This window comes from Neofelis nebulosa, chromosome X (assembly GCF_028018385.1).
Source record: "Neofelis nebulosa isolate mNeoNeb1 chromosome X, mNeoNeb1.pri, whole genome shotgun sequence".
Lineage (NCBI taxonomy): Eukaryota > Metazoa > Chordata > Mammalia > Carnivora > Felidae > Neofelis > Neofelis nebulosa.
In genome coordinates, this window is record NC_080800.1 from 108,864,576 (window position 1) to 108,878,759 (window position 14,184).

Genomic DNA, 14,184 nt, shown 5'->3' on the forward strand with positions numbered 1-14,184 from the left:
GTACAGCAAGGTGACTACAGTTAGCAATACTGTATTGCATACTTCACAGTTGCTAAGAGAGTAGATCTTAAAAGTTAGAGGCACTTGGGTTTGGATCCCCAGCTCTACCACTTCTTAATTGTGTGATATTTGGGTCAAATTATTTAACCCCACTGGGCCTTTTTATCATCTGTAAAATAGCAGGGGAGGGCCCTTGTAAAGATTCAATCACGTAACATGTATGTAGCACTTAGCAGTCCCTGACAGGAAGAAAGTGGCAGCCATTAATAACAATTACATTGATAACAATTTAAAAAATGCTCTATTGAGAAGGGTTCGAAAGCAACAGATGGAACAAAAAAAACTTTTAGTGAGTGTCTGTTTTAGTGAGCGTTGGGTACAGAACTGTAACAACCTGCAATGTAAGGAACTTCAATCTTAAGCTGGCACTTAGATACTGCATTTTTGAAATGTAATTAACCCTTGTTGATCCCCAGAAGTGCCTTCATGATGAGAGTTCGGTAATTGTTATTATCACCACTATTACTGCTGTTATCATTAGGGTGTTCTCAAAAGGGCCGGTTTCCCTGCTGGAGTGGAAGGAGCGGAGACAGGGAATTGCTGGTACCACTGCTGCCTATGTGGAGCTCCATAATGCGTACTGCTAATCATCCAGTCTCCTGCTCTATGCCTCTATTATCCTCATTAATGTTTCTGCTGAGGCACTATCTGTTTTCCAATTTCTCTCTCTCTTCCACGTGCAGAACTTGGGAAGAGAAGCACCAGTCTGACCGCCCTCCCCCAACTGACAGCCCAAAAGGCAGGGGAGCCTCAGGTTCAAGTCACCTGAAGCATATCTGGGGGCGGGGAATCCGGAAAGCCGGCGAGCGCCTACGGATCCGCCCGGACGCGCGGCCCCAGCCTAGGGAGACCCGGCCGCGGGAATGAGTAAGGGGTCAGCCGACTGGGCGGCTCTCCGTACCCCCGCCGTCGACTAGATCGGGGAGCCAAGAGGGACTTCCAACACGCCCCAAGTTTCATCTCAAGTCGTCTCCGAGGCTGCGTGCGCCCCAGCTTCGAACGCTTGCCTGCAACGTGGCCGCGTTTGGGACGCCCTTTCTACCCCAGGGTCACCCAAACTCTTCCGTTCCCTCCCCAGGCCGAGCCGTGTGCCGGGTCCCCCAGCCCCCGGCTTCTCCTCTCCGCGTGCCGGGGGAGTCCGCCCCTTCGCCGGCTCCGGCCAGCCCAGCCACAGCCCCGCACCGCAAGGAGCCTCGGCGCTCCTGACACCGCCCGGCTGCAGGACGGGGGCAGGGCCAACGGCGGAACCGCCCCCAACCGCCTCCCCGGCCCGGCGGGCGGGCGGGTTGCTGGGGCGCCTCCACCTCCTCTTCCTAAAGCGGCGAGGCGCAGAAGAGCGGCATCACTCGAGCCCAGGTCCCGGCCACCGCCACACGCTGCGCCCCGCGTTCGGGAGAAGGAGCGGCGGCGGCAACAGCGGCGGGCAGGCGCCAGAAAGGTAGACTGAGTCCCGGGCAGTCGCGCCGCGAACCGCACCCCCCCCCCCGCCCCAGCCCGGGGCTACGAGCCACCAGCCCGGTCACCCCACTTGTGTGTGTCCTTCCAGGCCCGGGTCGAAAAGCCTGGGAGGGCCGCCGAGCTACCCCCCGGAGGAGGAGCCAGTCCGAGCCCAGGGCGCCACCGCCGCAGGAGCAGTGCGGAGCAGCCGTCGCCTTCATGGCCCACTCACCGGTGGCTGTGCAAGTTCCCGGGATGCAGGTGAGGAAGCCCAGGCCGCCTCCGCCGACCACGTGACTGCCCCGGAGCCCGGTGCGCGGTCCCCAGCGACCACGGGCGGCCCTGGGGCTCCCCTGAAGGCAGGGCCGGGCGCAGGGGCCAGGTGACCCGGGAGTCGGGCTCGAAGCTTTCCCGGCGTTTCGACTAGCCTGGTGCACTGCGCGGGGAGGGCCGGGAGGCACGGCGCGCGCGGCGAGGTGCGGAGGGGAGGGCGGGGAGCATAAAAATAGGCCAGATCCAGACACCTGCGCCTGCAGAGCGTGGTCCGGCTGGGGAGGGGGGGGGGGGAGGTGGGAGGTCTTAACTCCGGAGAGATGGAGGTGTCTCGGAATTTGTGGGGTAAAACGCAAGTCGTGCGCCCCCCGCCCCCGCACACACAAGTCGGGGCGGAGCAAGACAAGGGGGTGTCGGTGGCGGCGGCATTGAATTGGCCTCTTCCTGTGTGCGTAGAGCGAAGAGCGAGGTGACTTCTTTTCCCCTTTTGGTGTTGCTTCTTAAGGGCTAAGTTCTGTCTCGTTCCCCCACCTGGCGCAGCCCTTAGTGTGGCGTGAGAAATGCAGGGTCCGGTGTCGGAGTGGCCGAGGTGATGACTCCGCAGCCCCCTCCCCCTGCCTTTCCCACTGCACGACTGTTGCATGTGGTTAAAGGAAGCTTTTTGTCCTGGACGGGGGACTACTGCAAGGGACCCAACTTCTTACTAGAGATTTACCCAGGCCCCTCCCCCCCATTATATTTTCATTTTCTTCAAGAAGGAATAAGCTGTGTCCCTACACTTTTTATGCGGTTAAGTTTTTAAACCGATGCATTTCAAGCTACGTACTCAGTGTTATCCAGGTCTGCTAACTTTTAAGCATTCGCTTTTTTCCTTTGCCAGATATCCTAAACAACGCATTTATCAACAGATCAGAGCCTAGAAACACGAAAGCCTCAATCCCTCATTATCTTCCAAAAATGTGAAAGCAGATGTTTTTCAAGTTCAGAAAAAACGTTTAGAGTGGTAAATAGACACGGTTTCTAGTAAAAGACTTTTATGTTTCTGGTAAAAGTCAAAGCGCTGTGGATTGGGGCCTCAATTTACTAACTGATGCGTGGAATTCATTTTTTTTTTAAAGCAATTGGTCACATTTTATGCACGGTCACAAAACAATTTTAAAAATACTTTCCCACAAAAGGACCATTTGTGTGGGGCACGTACCGAGCCTAGGAGTCCTGTGCGGACTAAGCACCAGGCTTCTTCGCTGAATATAGGGCACGTCTGTGTCGAGTCCCAGGAAGTCGGTGTGTATTTAATTTAAAAAAATAAGAGAGGAAGAAAACAGGAAATGAGAAATATTAGGGCTTTTTAAAAGGTTAATCCATTCGGGCTTTACACAAAGCCTCAAACTTTTTTCTCAGGCCACCCCCCAGCCTGCCTCCCCCCTCTCCCCCAGCCGCCCTGCCCCGCACCCCATTCATTCAGCCTGCCTTTGATTGTAGCAAAAGATTAGTAGTTTGCAATACTAAGTCCAGTTTTGCTCCGTCTGATGTGGAAGGAGTGCGAAGACTTTCCCACCGTGCTCTCCTTTCCAGTGTGTGAGAGTAGTACGGAACGGTTGGCAAGTTTGCCTCTGAGGGTCTCCATGCTTCTGTCTCCATTGTGTGCGCGTGCGTCAGCAGAGCGAGTGCCTCGCGCTCGTCAAGTTTGTGATTCTGGGGAACTCTGTGCTGAGGAGAAAATGGTTTCTGGTCTTTATTCCGTTCGTCTTTATTTAATTTGTGTGGTTTCTGGCCCTTATTTGATTTGTCTTGATTTGATTTATATGGCTTTGGACCTGCTTGCTGTTCAGTATTCCTTACCGCTCCCTGCTTTGTTTACTTGTCTGAGTTCCTTATCTCTTGAATTTTTAAATCTTAATTAAGGTGGTTTAGAATGGGAATCACATCTTTTAACTTACCAGTTCTGCCTTTCACGTTACGCCTTCCCCAGGTTGTGGTTACTTTGTCCCGCATAATTTGGGGAGGGCGGTCACCTCAATATTAGCAAAGAAGAGAGGGACATTTATTTGTCACTTTCTCCATCTTAATGAAATGGTGCATTCTTAACTGCTCGTTTCCATTTTATATGTAGATGTGGTTCTTAAGCATTTGATGCAACATAAAAATTTTCCACAGTTAAAATTGTACAGTACCCTAAAAGTAAATTTGACGGCAGGCAGTGCGACTCTTGAGCCTAGACTACTTTTACTATTCTTTTGTTCAAAAATCTTGCAAATGAGATGCAGAAATACATCATGAGCTTGTAAGATTCTCCTAGACTTTTGTGCAAGAGTTAGGAGCAACTTTTAAACCCTTCGAGTGGTAAGAAAACTTGAGTTAGCCATGTGTTCTGGAAATCAGTGTATAGTATTTCCACAAATCAGGGTGAAGTGGTGGACCGGCCCATAACTTTTTAACAGTTTATTTTAGAGCATTATGAAGATTGATGGAAAAAAATGATTTTTCCAGAAATAAAAACAAAATTACTTTATCCACAGTGTTTTTCTCTCCCTGAGGAGAGACGTGAAGTAGAAGCCGGGCTACCTGTTCTATCACTTAAGACTTCCAGCATTCCTGACTTTCGAACAAAGAAATTTCTGTTGCCACTAGTTTAAAATAGAAAAGAAACTTGGAGTGACGAAAGAAAACCCAGGATTTGGTCCAGTTCAAACTCTTCCTTATGAATTAGTTGTTCAAACTCATATTGTTGATATTTCTCAATATTGTGGTAACGAACATTTTTGCCCCATTACACCAAATGTTGAGGGTATGAATTTGTTTTGGACTTAATTTGCGCTTACCTTTGTTAGTGTATACCTAAAGGAATTTTCCATACCAGGAGCTAAACTCTTGAAAAATATTTAAGGCACAACTTAAAAAAAAGGCAATAAACCAATAAACCTGTTTCTTTCCACTCAAATATTTACTCTTTAATGATTTAAAACATTTTTTCTTTGAAGTTTTCAGTTATTAGTTATGCTGAAGTTTAAAATATTTTCCCTTAGAACCTGTATTAGCATTTCAGACAAGTATTCTAAATTGGTTGTTAAATCTTTCATAAAATGTAGGTGGGAGATGTTAAATACTGAATTGGAGTACTAAGTGGTGTTATGTTATGCTTTATGTTATGCCTCTTGTGAAAAATGTTTTCAGTTTCTATTAAAGACTTTACAAACTGGCCTTCATGTATCTTTAAGTACATCAAGGTGGTACAGTTTTTCGGTGGTTGTTATTTGAGATGTGAACTGGAAATGAAACATAAGAAGTAATGAACACATTATTGAAGACTTTTATCTAAAGAGAGGGAAAACAGTGCCTTGCATTGGTGAACCTAGTGCCTGGGTTCTGGGAGGGATACAGAAGTACACTGCATGATCTGTAGCCCTTGAAGGTCTTAAAAGGTTGTTGGGGAGTTAAATCCAGTACATGAAATATAAAATAATGCAAAAATCTGTAAGACCTTTTCTAGAATAGAAGTTTCTGACTGGAGGAGTTGAAGGCTTACAGAAGGTAAACTGACCACTAAGGATTATTGGGGTCCATATTGGGGAGCATTTCTAAGCAGGAATGTACCCTGAGCAAAAGCATGGAGACAGGGAAAGGCACACCTGCACGAGTGTGCATGCACATACAGTCTTTGAGAGTGAGAGAAAATCAGTTGGATTATGACGAATTCCTCTAGAGAAATAATAGGAGGTAAGAGTGGAAAACGTGACTGGGTCCAGATTATGGTGGTTATTGAATGCTAAGGAAGGACTTTGGACTAGTCATTGAACATTTCTGAGTAAAGGAGGCTCAATCAACGAAATTATATATAGGAAGAGAAATCTCAAGATTGGATGAATAGATGACCTGGAGGATTGAGAGTCTTGAGGCAGTTGGATCTACTGAGGCTATTTCAATGGGATGGTCATATCTGTACAGAAGCAGTGGACCTTCCATTGACTGATGGCTTTGCACATGCCCAGTACTGTGAAGAAAAAAATATGATTACCAGACTTAATACTTAGCTAATTATAGAAGGAGAAATTAAAGGTTTTATGGTGTTGAATATGAGAAACTGGAAGAATTATGGTACATATGAAAGAAATTGGAAAATCAAGGGGAAGAGCCAGATCTGGTAGGAAGTTAATGATTTCTGTTCTAGACTTGTGAGGTTTGAAGTAACAATGGGATGATGAAGTGAAAATGTAAAACAAAATGTCTATCACCTTGTTGGTGGTGATGTTTTCACAGGTGTCTGTGTATGTCCAAATTCATCAAATTATGTACATTAAATGTGTACAATTTTTTTGTATATCAATGTGCCTCAATAAGGCTGTTTAAAAAAATGATTAAGGGGGCGCCTGGGTGGCTCGGTCGGTTAAGCGTCCGACTTCGGCTCAGGTCACGATCTCACAGCCCGTGAGTTCGAGCCCCGCGTCGGGCTCTGTGCTGACAGCTCAGAGCCTGGAGCCTGCTTCGGATTCTGTCTCCCTCTCTCTCTGCCCCTCCCCACCTCATGCTCTGTCTCTCTCTGTCTCAGAAATAAACATTAAAAAAAAAAATTTTTTTTAAATGTCCAAAAAAATGTGAAGGTACAGATCTGGAGCTTTAGTCATTCATCAGACATTGACTGAGCATTTACTATATGCCAGTCTCTTGAAACTGAAGGAGAGGAACCACCAAGAAGGGAGAAGTTTCTAATACACAAGAGAATATATGGAGGTGCGGGCCCTCATGAGCCTGGAAGCATAAGTGGAGGATTAGCTTGTAAGAAAAGGAGGGGTGAGTTTAAGATGCATGGGAGGATGATGGGGCACCTGGGTGGCTCAGTCAGTTAAGCTTTGGACTCGAGTTCAGCTCAGGTCATGATCTCACAGTTCCTAAGTTCGAGCCCTGTGTCGGGCTCTGCGCTGACAGTGTGGACCCTGCTTGGGATTCTCTCTCCCTCTCTCTGCCCCTCCTCCGCTTATATGCGTGCTCTCTCTCTCTCTCTCTCAAAATAAATAAATTAACTTAAAAAAAAAGATGCATGGGAGGATGAGAAAATGTGTCCGCACCAGGAAGGAGTTAACCTGGGGAGAATCTTTGAACTAACTCTGTTCATGACAAGATTGGAGAGGAAATTCAGTTCAGTGCCAGAATCTAGTTTGGTGGAGTTCTTACCTCCCTTACACCCTTAGAAGGCATAATTTGAGATGGCAAAAGGTTTGAGAGCATTGCCTTGCACTGATAAACCCAAACCCTTGTCCTTATTGGTGAGTAGTTGATACAGAGGTGTTGGATATGCTAATGATAATGGTGGAAGACCAGCTGGAACCAAATAATCAAAGACAACTGTTAGCTAGGAGAGTTGGAGGTAGTTGAAAGGTATGGGGTTAGAGGGCTAGGGCCTGTAGGGAGAGTAAACAGGAATTGGGCATGGTAAGACATGTGCCTTGAACACTAATGAAGGTCTGGAAACGGCATTTGAGGACAAAGGTCCATCTTGTACCTCCCTTGCTTGAGTCATAGAAAATGAGAGAACATAATTTAGCTGATACTTAGGAATTATTGAACATCATGATACTGTGGGGTTTTTTTTTTTTATCCTGCCTTTCAATTATTCAGTGACCTTGAGCAAAATGGGGAATAATAAAAGCTGCATTTCCTTTGCTTCAATGAGATGTTATTAGGATGAATTAACCATCATCTGTGGAGTATATTTTGAGCCCCTTTGTAAAAGGTGTTGTGATGTATATGGGCAGTTCATCCTGCAAAACAATGCTCGGCTAATCACATGAAAAAACACTGTCATTATCTCATCTCTCTCCTGCTTGATAAGCCACATTTTTCTATTGAAATCCTGTCTTCCTCTCCTCCTCCCCACAACACCAGCACCATACCCAAAGTCTAGGCTCAGCTTTCCAGACTTTTCTGTTATCTGGCTCCAGTCTACCGATGTAAACTTTTTGTTATCACTATTTCCCAGCAAGAAATCCCTTTTGTTCTACCATGCCAGTTACAATTTAGCAATCACTGACTGACCAAGTCCTACCTGATTTCTTCAAGGTCTGCAATCTTACTTTCTCTGTGAACTTTCCCTGAGTATTCCAGGCCACAGAAATCTCTTGTATTTCTAGGCACCTATTATATCTGTTGTCAGTGGTAGGCAGTCCAGTTACACTGCCTTAGATTTTCTCTAATATACTTATCTTCCAAACTAGGTTGTATATTTTTTGAAGGCAGCGACCATGTATTTTACTTTTCTTTATGCCATTAGGTATGAATTACATGTAAAAGTGTTGGCTAATAAATGCCATATAGACTAGACTAGACTCTTCTAACTTTCTTCCCATTCTGCCTGTATTGTGTAATGCTTGAATTCTTATAGGTCATGAAGGCTGATTTGTGTGCGCACAATGTAGACTTTTAACACTTACTGAAATGATTTTAATGCATTATATGCAACATGTCTAACAGTATGTACTTGTAACAAATCAGCTGTCCACACACTGAAACTCTCATTCTCTCTCTCTCTCTCTCTCTCTCTTTTTAAAATTTATTTATTTATTTTGAGAGAGAGAGACAGAATCCCAAGCAGGCTTGGGGCTGTCAGACCAGAGCCCGACACAGGGCTCAAACTCACGAACCGTGAGATCATGAGCTGAGTCAAAATCAGGAGTCAGATGCTTAACCACCTCAGCCACCCAGGCACCCATGAAGCTCTCATTCTCTTACTTACCAGGACCCTTGAGAGAAAAAGGAGACTCATTGCTTTCCTGGTAACTAGAGCTGATTTCAGACAAATTTGTGTCTTTGTCAGAAATAACTTCTTATTCCTTCCCTCTGTTTCCATCCCCACCATCCAAAAAAAGTCCAAATAAGTAAATAAAAGAAATTTTTGGCTTCTCTGTCCCAGCTGTCACATTAGGAAAAATCTGATAAAATTTTCATATTAAAGTGTTTTTGATTAATTGCTCAGTGTGTGACCTCTCTCATGAATATTCACATTTTACAGGGAATAATGTCCAAAAAAGTTTTAAAAAGGAAATCTAGTAATGGGATTTCTGACAGCTAGATGATTATTTTTGACTGAATTGTGTCTTCTGAAAGAGTGGTTGTTTTACTCGTTTTATTTGTTGCTAGAAAATGGAGTTAGGAGAACAAAATTCACAGCAGCCAACTCCTTTTCATTTCTTGTAATCAAGACCCAAAGAATTTCCACCACAGGTACATATAAAATAATGTTTCTTGGGGCGCCTGGATAGCTCAGTTGCTTAAGCAGCTGACTCTTGATTTCAGCTCGGGTCATGATCTCATGGTTTGTGAATTCAAGCTCCGCTTGGGGCTCCGTGCTGTCACTTCAGAGCCTGCTTGGGATTCTCTGTCTCCCTCTCTCTCTGCCCCTCCTCTGCTCTCTCTCTTTCAAAATAAATAAACTTTTAAAAAAGAAAAAGAAATAAGGGGCACCTGGGTGGCTCAGTCGGTTTCGTGGCCGACTTCAGCTCAGGTCATGATCTCGCAGTTCATGAGTTCAGTCCCCAAGTCAGGCTCTGTGCTGACAGCTCAGAGCCTAGAGCCTGCTTTGGATTCTGTGTCTCTCTCACTGTCTCCTTCCCTCAGTCATGTTCTGTCTCTCTTTCTCTCTCAAAAGTGAATAAACATTGAAAAAAATGTTTAAAACAAAGAAATAAAATAATGTCTCTGGAAAAACGCCATGAGGTAACTTTTAGAAGAAGAAAAATCAATAAAGTAGGCACAACTAAAATTTTCACCCTGTCTTATGTACATTTCCCATTTTGTCATCTGCCATTTTAGGCTAAGGTATTCTATGGTAGGAAGGAACCACATCTTTGAATTAATACTTGTGAAAATCAAACACTTTTTTAAAAGTTTGTGTATTTGAGAGAGAGAGGGCGCGCGCGCACACACACACACACACACACACACACACACACACACGAGCGAGCAAGCAGGGGAGGGGCAGAGAAAGAGGAAGAGAGACAGAATCCCAAGCAGACTCTGAGCTGTCAGCCCAGAGCCCCGGCATGAGGCTCAGTCTCACAACTTGAGCTCGTATCAAGAGTCCGATGCTTAACCCAGGCTCCCCCAAATCAGACATTTTTAAAAAGATATTGACTAATTCAAGAATTCTATGAACCAGGAAAAGTTATCCCATAGGAAAACGCCTTTACATTTGGATTTTAAAACATAACACATTGCTGGCCAACTCTGCCCATCATCCTCTTTGATGTCACTCCCCCAAATCCCATGTAATTCAGGCAATTTACCTGACATGCCCATTCGGAAAAGCAGGGAAACCTAGTGCAGAACTGATCCTATCCTTCTCCTCTATTCCTGCCTGTCTCCCTGCCACCTGTCACCAGCAGGATAGAGCCGCACACCCCCTCAGCCTGTTCTGGACTTGTTCCAGCATTTCCCTGACTGCACCCTGCTGGCCTTTCTTTTCCTTCATTTATCATACCATCATGGATTAGAATGATCTGTGTCCTAAAATATCAGGTTAGTCATTGGTATGGCATAGCTTTGGCTATTCTAGCAAAATTAGAACAGAATTGTGGTTCATACTTCCTAAGAAGTAGAGGAAGCAAAATTGTAGACAGCTTAGGTAAAGGAGTCAAAAATATTCTTTTTTTAAGTGGCTACTTTCCTCCTCTTCAGTACAGTCACTTTGAATGGAAAGTGCTGCTAAAGAAATGAGACTTTTTTGTTGTCTTTTTGTCATGAAAAACGTTTACAGAAAAAATTGTCAACCTTTCTTTGTGTTTCTGGTAACAGATTATATGTTCTTTATGGTATTTTTCTGCCCTCTCCCTCTTTCACCTGTTTAAAAAAAAGTAGGGAAAAGAAATCTGTAAAACCCTATCAATTTACAGTGCAAAGGACAGAGAAAAGTAGGGTTCAAATCAGACACCATTGGATTTTTCAGTTTGTTTATTACGGAATAATAGAGTGCCTAGCTGCAGAATAACAGTTGCTTTGAATTATAGAAACAGCTTACCAGTATCAACTTAATGAAGTTGTACTGGATTTGAAATCCATACCACGCTAGATATGTTAGGGAATTTCTAAGCATACTAGTGAATTACTCTACCAGGTTTCAATAGTGCCTGGTAACACAATCCTAGGAGTGAATTTTTTGGCAGGTGGAGGAAATACTTCCAGGACATCTAGACGCATCCAGATTTTTCTTTGAAAATGCATTTTTGAGTTGCTCTGTTAGTGCCTTTTTATCCCCCTCCCCCAGCTTTCCATTAAACCATTGGCTTTGTGACATATCACTTTACAGTATGTTATATTAAGCTAGGACTTAACTGCTTGATGCAGTACGGTATAAATAACACAGCAGCGGGTGATGGGGAAGAGATAGGCGACATAGATCTTCAGGTGGGGCCTACATTGGTCTTATAAATGCAAGAAAATTTGGGGGAACTGAGCTCCCAAAGCCTTAGCCTCATCAGTATTGCTGCCCACTAGACCTGGGAAGGTTTCTAGACCCCCTGGTCTCAATTTCCTGCTGCCTGCCTTCACTTGAAGCGGAAACACAAAAGAAACCAATCAGCAAAGCATGCACACATGCTACTAAGTATGGTGACAGAAAATAGAACTTTGACCTCTTGTGGTTAAAGAGACTACAGTCAGTGTGTCTGGCAGAGTCAGGGAAAGAAGCATTTTTCAAATGTATGCTTTTAAAGTGCTACTGACCCCATGGGAAGAACAGTTAGCAAAACTCATTAATTAGGCTCCTGTTTGTTTCTGTGGTTTCAGTTCAAATCCTTTGTTTGAACTTAACCCGGAGCCTTCCTGTGTGCTAGTCAGTAAATGGTAGATAGTATAGTGGACTTTCCCAAGTTGGACAATGGTGATCCAGGTTTAATGTTTTTACACACTTCTTCGTGAAACAAGACTGGGTGTGACTGAAGCTCGACAGTTGTCAGCAGCAAAGTTTGGAAAGCTTACTTTGTGTAGGAGATGGTGCTTGAAGCCTATCTTCGAGGTACAAGAAAGTATAAAAAGGAGTCCCTGACCTCAAGAAATTTATGCTGTACCTGGAGATAACTGGGCACTTATACGTTTAGAAATCTAACAACGCAGAGCAGTTGTGATGAATCCCAAATGAGATAGAAACTGACGTAGGAGCATTCAGAGGAAGACCAGATCGAGGAAGGGAACAGTCATTCATAGGATACCTTTATTTTTTTTTTTTTTTTTAATTTTTTTTTCAACGTTTTTTATTTATTTTTGGGACAGAGAGAGACAGAGCATGAACGGGGGAGGGGCAGAGAGAGAGGGAGACACAGAATCGGAAACAGGCTCCAGGCTCCGAGCCATCAGCCCAGAGCCTGACGCGGGGCTCGAACTCACGGACCGCGAGATCGTGACCTGGCTGAAGTCGGACGCTTAACCGACTGCGCCACCCAGGCGCCCCCATAGGATACCTTTAAAGGAGAGTGAGAGACACGCAAGGGAAAAGGGATAAGGGATACACACCACGTTCCCTGTATAACAGATATTCAGGGTAGGTGTTCACTGGCATGAACTCTTAGGGCTAAATGACAAAGTCCTTGAATGCCAGACTGACAGTTATTTTTTTTTTCAACTCTACAACAAGGACTTTTTCGGCAAGAAAGTATACTGATGAAAGCAGTGGTTTGTTTGATTTTTGAGATGGGAAAATTGCATTAAGCTTCCAACCCTACAGGCTGGGTTGGAGAAGGGGAAGACTAGATATAATAAGCAGACACTGAAATAGCCCAGGCTTTATTTTTTATTTTTTTTTTTTTTTAAATTTTTTTTTTTAACATTTTTTATTTATTTTTGGGACAGAGAGAGACAGAGCATGAACGGGGGAGGGGCAGAGAGAGAGAGAGACACAGAATCGGAAACAGGCTCCAGGCTCCGAGCCATCAGCCCAGAGCCTGACGCGGGGCTCGAACTCACGGACCGCGAGATCGTGACCTGGCTGAAGTCGGACGCTTAACCGACTGCGCCACCCAGGCGCCCCCATAGGATACCTTTAAAGGAGAGTGAGAGACACGCAAGGGAAAAGGGAAAAGGGATAAGGGATACACACCACGTTCCCTGTATAACAGATATTCAGGGTAGGTGTTCACTGGCATGAACTCTTAGGGCTAAATGACAAAGTCCTTGAATGCCAGACTGACAGTTATTTTTTTTTTCAACTCTACAACAAGGACTTTTTCGGCAAGAAAGTATACTGATGAAAGCAGTGGTTTGTTTGATTTTTGAGATGGGAAAATTGCATTAAGCTTCCAACCCTACAGGCTGGGTTGGAGAAGGGGAAGACTAGATATAATAAGCAGACACTGAAATAGCCCAGGCTTTAGTTAACAAGGGTTTGATTTAGGGCAGTGATGGTCCAACTTGCGCGTGCATCAGAACCACCTGGAGGGTTTGTTAAAGCACAGACTGCCAGGCCCCATCTCCAGAATTTCTGATTCAGTAGGTCTGCTCTGGGGCCCATGTATTTGCATGTCTAGTTGGATATGGAAAGGAGAGAAACGTGGGAAAAGCTGAATTCATCTTTGTGTTAAGTTCTACAGCTTCCAAAATCTCACGGCCACCCGTCACTTCCGTTTTCCTTTATCCAGGTAGGTAGGTTTGGCAACTTAGTAAATGCTCTTATCTTCAAATGCAAGTACTTTTATCAACAACGTGAAATCTGTTTATGCTTATAGTTGTGAAAATGCAACTTGGCTGAACTGGAATAAAATGTCAGTATACCAAATGTCAGCAAGTGGCAATATTTCCCCCCAAAGTTTGGCATTTTTCAGAATTTTGATGCATCTCATCAATTTTTATTGTTCAGAATCCCTTTTTTCCACCCTGCTGTTAACTCTCACCCCCCAAAATTGCTGGACTTAACTCTGGGCTGCTGTTAGGTCAAAAATCGCAAATTCGCAGTAATGATAGTCCAAAGCCCACTTGTGTTTACATATGTAAATTCCTGAAGGGGAGAGAAAGTTACTTCTTTTTTTTTTTTTTTTTTTTATTTATTTTTGGGACAGAGAGAGACAGAGCATGAACGGGGGAGGGGCAGAGAGAGAGGGAGACACAGAATCGGAAACAGGCTCCAGGCTCTGAGCCATCAGCCCAGAGCCTGACGCGGGGCTCAAACTCACGGACCGCGAGATCGTGACCTGGCTGAAGTCGGACGCTTAACCGACTGCGCCACCCAGGCGCCCCGAGAAAGTTACTTCTGAATCTTTAAGGAAATATCAAATCACTTCCTAAATGGCCTTTCTGGCTCCAGATTTTGCTCCCTAAAATAGTCCCTGTACCTGTCAGATTAACATACTACCATTTGGCAACAGGTACCATGTAGGAAAGCTCGGAGGTTGGGTCAAAGGATAAGGACTGAAAATTAAAGAAGCAAATAGGGCCTAC

The 14,184-nt window shown here is 44.6% G+C and overlaps 1 protein-coding gene across 1 annotated transcript in view; it reads left to right on the forward strand.

Annotated features, from left to right (window-relative positions):
• The first annotated feature begins 1,345 nt into the window (after nt 1-1,345).
• The window catches only part of STK26 (serine/threonine kinase 26), a 57,001-nt gene continuing 44,162 nt past the window's right edge, over nt 1,346-14,184 (forward strand). The window contains exons 1-2 of the mRNA XM_058714521.1: nt 1,346-1,498; nt 1,607-1,758. Of these exons, the coding sequence (XP_058570504.1) occupies nt 1,717-1,758 (42 nt within the window). The 5' untranslated portion in view covers nt 1,346-1,498; nt 1,607-1,716. The remainder of the gene's footprint in view (nt 1,499-1,606; nt 1,759-14,184) is intronic.